The 4,243-nt window shown below is 34.7% G+C and overlaps 1 protein-coding gene across 2 annotated transcripts; it reads right to left on the bottom strand.

The window, feature by feature from the left end:
- Window positions 1-266: 266 nt before the first annotated feature.
- On the bottom strand, window positions 267-3,715 carry LOC111280720 (farnesyl pyrophosphate synthase 2-like). Of its 2 annotated transcripts, none has more exons than XM_089757275.1 (12): window positions 3,473-3,715; window positions 3,148-3,172; window positions 2,925-3,040; window positions 2,702-2,788; window positions 2,487-2,603; window positions 2,321-2,409; window positions 1,977-2,028; window positions 1,450-1,545; window positions 1,077-1,121; window positions 883-972; window positions 686-796; window positions 267-599 (listed from the first exon to the last, which is right to left on the bottom strand). In XM_089757275.1, the coding sequence occupies exons 1-11, from the start codon at window positions 3,581-3,583 to the stop codon at window positions 719-721; spliced, it is 906 nt and encodes a 301-aa protein (XP_089613401.1). In that variant the 5' UTR covers window positions 3,584-3,715; the 3' UTR covers window positions 267-599; window positions 686-718. The 2 variants fall into 2 exon arrangements, with proteins under 2 accessions (XP_089613401.1, XP_022723883.1); XM_022868148.2 differs by having other exon boundaries at window positions 725-796.
- Between the last annotated feature and the right edge of the window lie 528 nt (window positions 3,716-4,243).

Raw genomic sequence — 4,243 nt, 5'->3', positions numbered from 1 at the left:
AGTTAGTAGTACTTATAAGCCACCTTCGGCTTCTAGGTAGGCGTCTGTCTGGTTCATTTATAACAACCAAGCACTTCATCTATTAATTTTACATTTTTTTTTCATCACCTCACCACCCTAATCGAACGAATGTCAACGAGAAAGATGTGGTGGCAAATGAATGCCGATTTGATTTTATTTGATTTTATTAATTACGCAAGAAAAAAAAAAAAAACTACTATTAAGTATTTACTACTAATAATCACAATCTATATAAAACAAAAAAATTTTCAGTTTTTCAATTTGGCCGCGAATGAACTTCATTTATTAAATCCAAAAAACCAGAATCCATCCAGGAGCACTAAATGTTTGCTGGAATAGACTACAATAAGATTGATTTATCTGCCAATTATAAAAGCTTGAATACAAATGACCATACAAGACTACGAATGGTAGACATCATCCCAACTTCATTTGTTTCTTTGCAAACTTGAGAACTACCTCTTGTAAATCTTCTCCAAGAAGGACTTCAATACTGCTTGTACTGCTTGGATAGGATAAGCTTCGATTGAGCTTATCAGCTTCTCATAGCTCTTGCTTTCATACTCCTCAAATGCAACCTGTCAAATTCAGATTAAAAACAAACAATAACAACAACAACAACAGGAAATACCGTTATATCAACCACGAAACATGTCCTGCTTACTTTTGATATTTGAAGAAGGAATCCTGAAATATGTCAAACCTTGAGATTAAGCTCGTTGTATAGAGCCTTTACTTTAGCAACATCGACAGGGTCTGCTTTCCCGTAGTGCTCCTGAAAGCAAAGCATAATATCAATGAATAACAATATCAAATTTTACAAAAAAATCAGACAACTGATAGAAACATTGCCAATCTTACATATAATACTATCTTCTGCTCCTCGTTGCAGACTTCCAATGCCTTGACCACCAACCAAGAGCACTTAAAATCTTCAATATCAGTTCCAATCTGAGATTACGACGAGCTCGAGTAAGAATTTGCAAAAAAAACCTAATAATGAGTCCTTTTTAATTTTCACAGAAAGACTTCTAGTTCCATCATGCTGAGCTCACCTTACCAATGGTCTCAGGATTACCGAAGCAATCCAAATAATCATCCTGCAGAAAAGAAAAATCAATAATTAACATAAAGGATCTGGCAAGAAAAAAAATGCATCCAAGAAACTAATCTGAGCCAAGAAAGAAACGTTGCAAGCACATTTTAGGAGTGATAAACCATGCTGGGCAATCCTTAAATGAAACTTATTAAGAATTCAACCAAAATAACAAACTTATAGTGCCTAAATAAACTAAAACTTTAAGTACTTCTTTTAAACAATTAAAAAATTGAATTTACACTTGTATTTAACTTTCAGTTGTCACCTATCTGCTTTATTTGCAGAATAAAATTACAGAAGTTAAAGTAAGATGTGCTTGGCCAAATTACCTGTACTTGAAAGTAGATTCCCATATCAACAAGAATGTTCTTCACATCGATGTGGTTATCAAGATTCTCACCTGACATAACCAGTGCACAAGCAACCTGTTCATTTAGGTAATATAAGTAGCAAATACCCCCATACAACTAACAAACTCCAAAGTCAATAATTAAAAGTACTCAGAGAAAGCCTCTTATGCAAGAATAGTAGCAGTAGATGCAGCCTAAAGATATATATGGAGGTAGAAAAATGGAGAATCTGAGAGGAGATATGGCCAATAAAGCGGCAACTAGTGAATCCAACCGACAACCTTCTGATATATATAATTATGTGTTTAAGAACATTCAAGACCAGATGCAGGGAATAAGGAGATCATGTAATTTATCAAATTTTGGAACAATTTGTATGTGGCTAAATCCAGAGCAATATCATCGGAATGGTAATAATGTCCTTTAATAAAACACTAAAAAAAAAAAAAAGGGATTGCTGATAATTCACTGTGCATGCTTCAAGTGAAATGGAGGTTGATACTCACAGGAAGATAAAATGAATAATAAGCAGTCTTGTGCTGAACAATGCGGCAGTGGCTGCAGAGATTTTTAACCAATATATATAGGTAAGGAGATACATAAGAATTACTATTAGAAAGAGTTGAAATGACAGAAATTCATATTAGGTGAAGTATGGCATTGACAAATGATTTATTCTCATTATGGTTGCATAATTCGATGCCAATCAGTACATGCCACTTTTTATGTTGGAATAATTTGTCATTGTTTGACTACAACATCATAAGAGGTCAGTTTTCAGTTGCATTAAGCATAACTAGTTCAAAAACATTTATTTCTTGAAATAAATAATTGCTAAAGCTTCACTCACTGCAACAATGAGTATTTGGATAGATCTTTTTCCCCTTCAAGTGTTGTAATCAGATCTATCATCTGTCCTGACGCAGTTTGAAACTCAACCTGCGTAAAGCAAATATTAGAAAAATTTAGGATAATTTTTTAATGAAGATAATTTAAGTTATATCCAATTTAATTACCTCATTAAATAAATCTAGCAGATCAATGTAGTAAGGTTTCCCACGAAAGTGAATTTTGAGAATCCTGCAAATGTGATTGCGAAGTAGAACACCATCATTTACAGCAATCAAACCAACCTACAAGGCAGTTCATACAAGTTAATTGATTTACGTAGAGGGAAAAATATGACCAAAAAATGACATAACACAAGACAGACTCAGTACACAGTACAAACCTTGGGCACTCTAAACCAACAAGGATGGCCACGACGAGTGTGAGAGTTATCCATTATGTCATCAAGAACAAGAAAATATGCCTGAAGCTGCAATTTTTAGTGCGAGAAATCACGAGATGGTCAACCCATATAACAGCATAAACACTATCAGCAGCAACAGTATCAGTATCTTCATAAGAAAAAATCATGAGAAGCAGCATGGCACAGTGATTTAGAGGGATACCCATTCAATACACCAACCGAGAACACTTGCGAGAAAAATCTCATCTTCAGTCAATTCTTCTCCTTCGTCCAACAGCTGGTAGCTATCAATTACAGAGAGTCCACGATTCAGCTTCCCTGAAAAGTGAAAACAGAAAACAAAAAAGTTGCAATCTATGAAGAGCCAAGCCAAGAGAAGCTTAAAAAATGCACTAGATTAATGAGGCAGAGAATATATGTTATACCTCCAAGCAAATTGTAGTCCAGCATCTGCAGTGGGTAAGGGAAATAGGATTGTCAAAAAAAAAAAAAAAAAGAAACAGTATGGCAAGACAGAGAATCGCGGAATGTATAATATTATAAGCCTGTACTTAAGTCTATAACAATACGCTTACAAAAATGAAGAATCGGGTGAGAGTTAAAAGGTAAATTGGATGAAGATGTCTTATGATAAAATGCCTCCACATATTACAACCATACCATGAAATTGAACTCAAAAGCAGAAGATGAAACCATACTATAAATTAAATTAATAAACGGACGGAAGAAATGAAAAGTGAAAGTGAAAACCCGATCAACCCATTGACGGGAATCATGAGTAATCTCGAAAGCAGGATCCTGAAGAAGATCCGATTTGAACTGTGGATACACTTTGAGAAATGCTGACTTGAGATCCGCCATTAATGAAAAGGCAAGATTTGGAGAGACCCAATGCCTCTTTGTTTTTGGATGATTGATGCTTTCCTCTCCTCCCCTTAGTTATAGCGAAGCAGCAAGTAATTGCCGAATTGCTTCGGTTGTATCGTAACATATTTGTATCTGTATATGGGGGAAACCAGAAAAAAAAAAAAAAGGCTTTTGAAATTCCACAATTCACAATGGGTGACTTGAATGACTCTAACTGAGATTAACTGTGTTTTTATAGAAAGGAATGCGGGCGGGCTTGACCTTGCAACTTTCTTCATTCAACCTCACTGCCAGCCGATAATAAGTTGAGCAAAAAACGGTGAGTATTTTGAGGAAATTACAGCACCTGCCAATGCCGAGCTGCCGACTTCCTCTACCTGCCTCGTCAATTATGTCCAGTTACAGACTTTGTTTTGTTGGGACTAGGCTTTGATTTAAAATTTGAGAAATAGGCCAATGCCCAGATCCCATTCCTTGTTTTTGTTTGTTATTGTGATTCGATTTTATTCCATGAACCAAAGGCCAAAACAAATATAAAAAAACAAAAAAAAAAGTATCAAGAACAAGAAAAAATTAAAAAAAAAAAAGCAATTAAATGATCTGTATTTGCGTTATCATGCATTTTTTACCAAATGTTGTTATGATATTTGTTAA

This window comes from Durio zibethinus, chromosome 28, assembly GCF_047325235.1.
Source record: "Durio zibethinus cultivar Kanyao isolate XHJ-2024 chromosome 28, ASM4732523v1, whole genome shotgun sequence".
NCBI lineage: Eukaryota > Viridiplantae > Streptophyta > Magnoliopsida > Malvales > Malvaceae > Durio > Durio zibethinus.
The sequence above is the reverse complement of the archived record's forward strand: the minus strand, read 5'-3'. Positions and strand labels throughout refer to the sequence as shown.

Coding starts and splice junctions, on each gene's coding strand:
- LOC111280720 (XM_022868148.2), bottom strand. CDS start 3,583: ATGGCGGATCTCAAGTCAGCATTTCTCAAAGTGTATCCACAGTTCAAA. Junction 2,410..2,486: donor TGCTAGATTTATTTAATGAG/GTAATTAAATTG, acceptor TGCTTTACGCAG/GTTGAGTTTCAAACTGCGTC. Junction 2,029..2,320: donor TCCAAATACTCATTGTTGCA/GTGAGTGAAGCT, acceptor AAATCTCTGCAG/CCACTGCCGCATTGTTCAGC.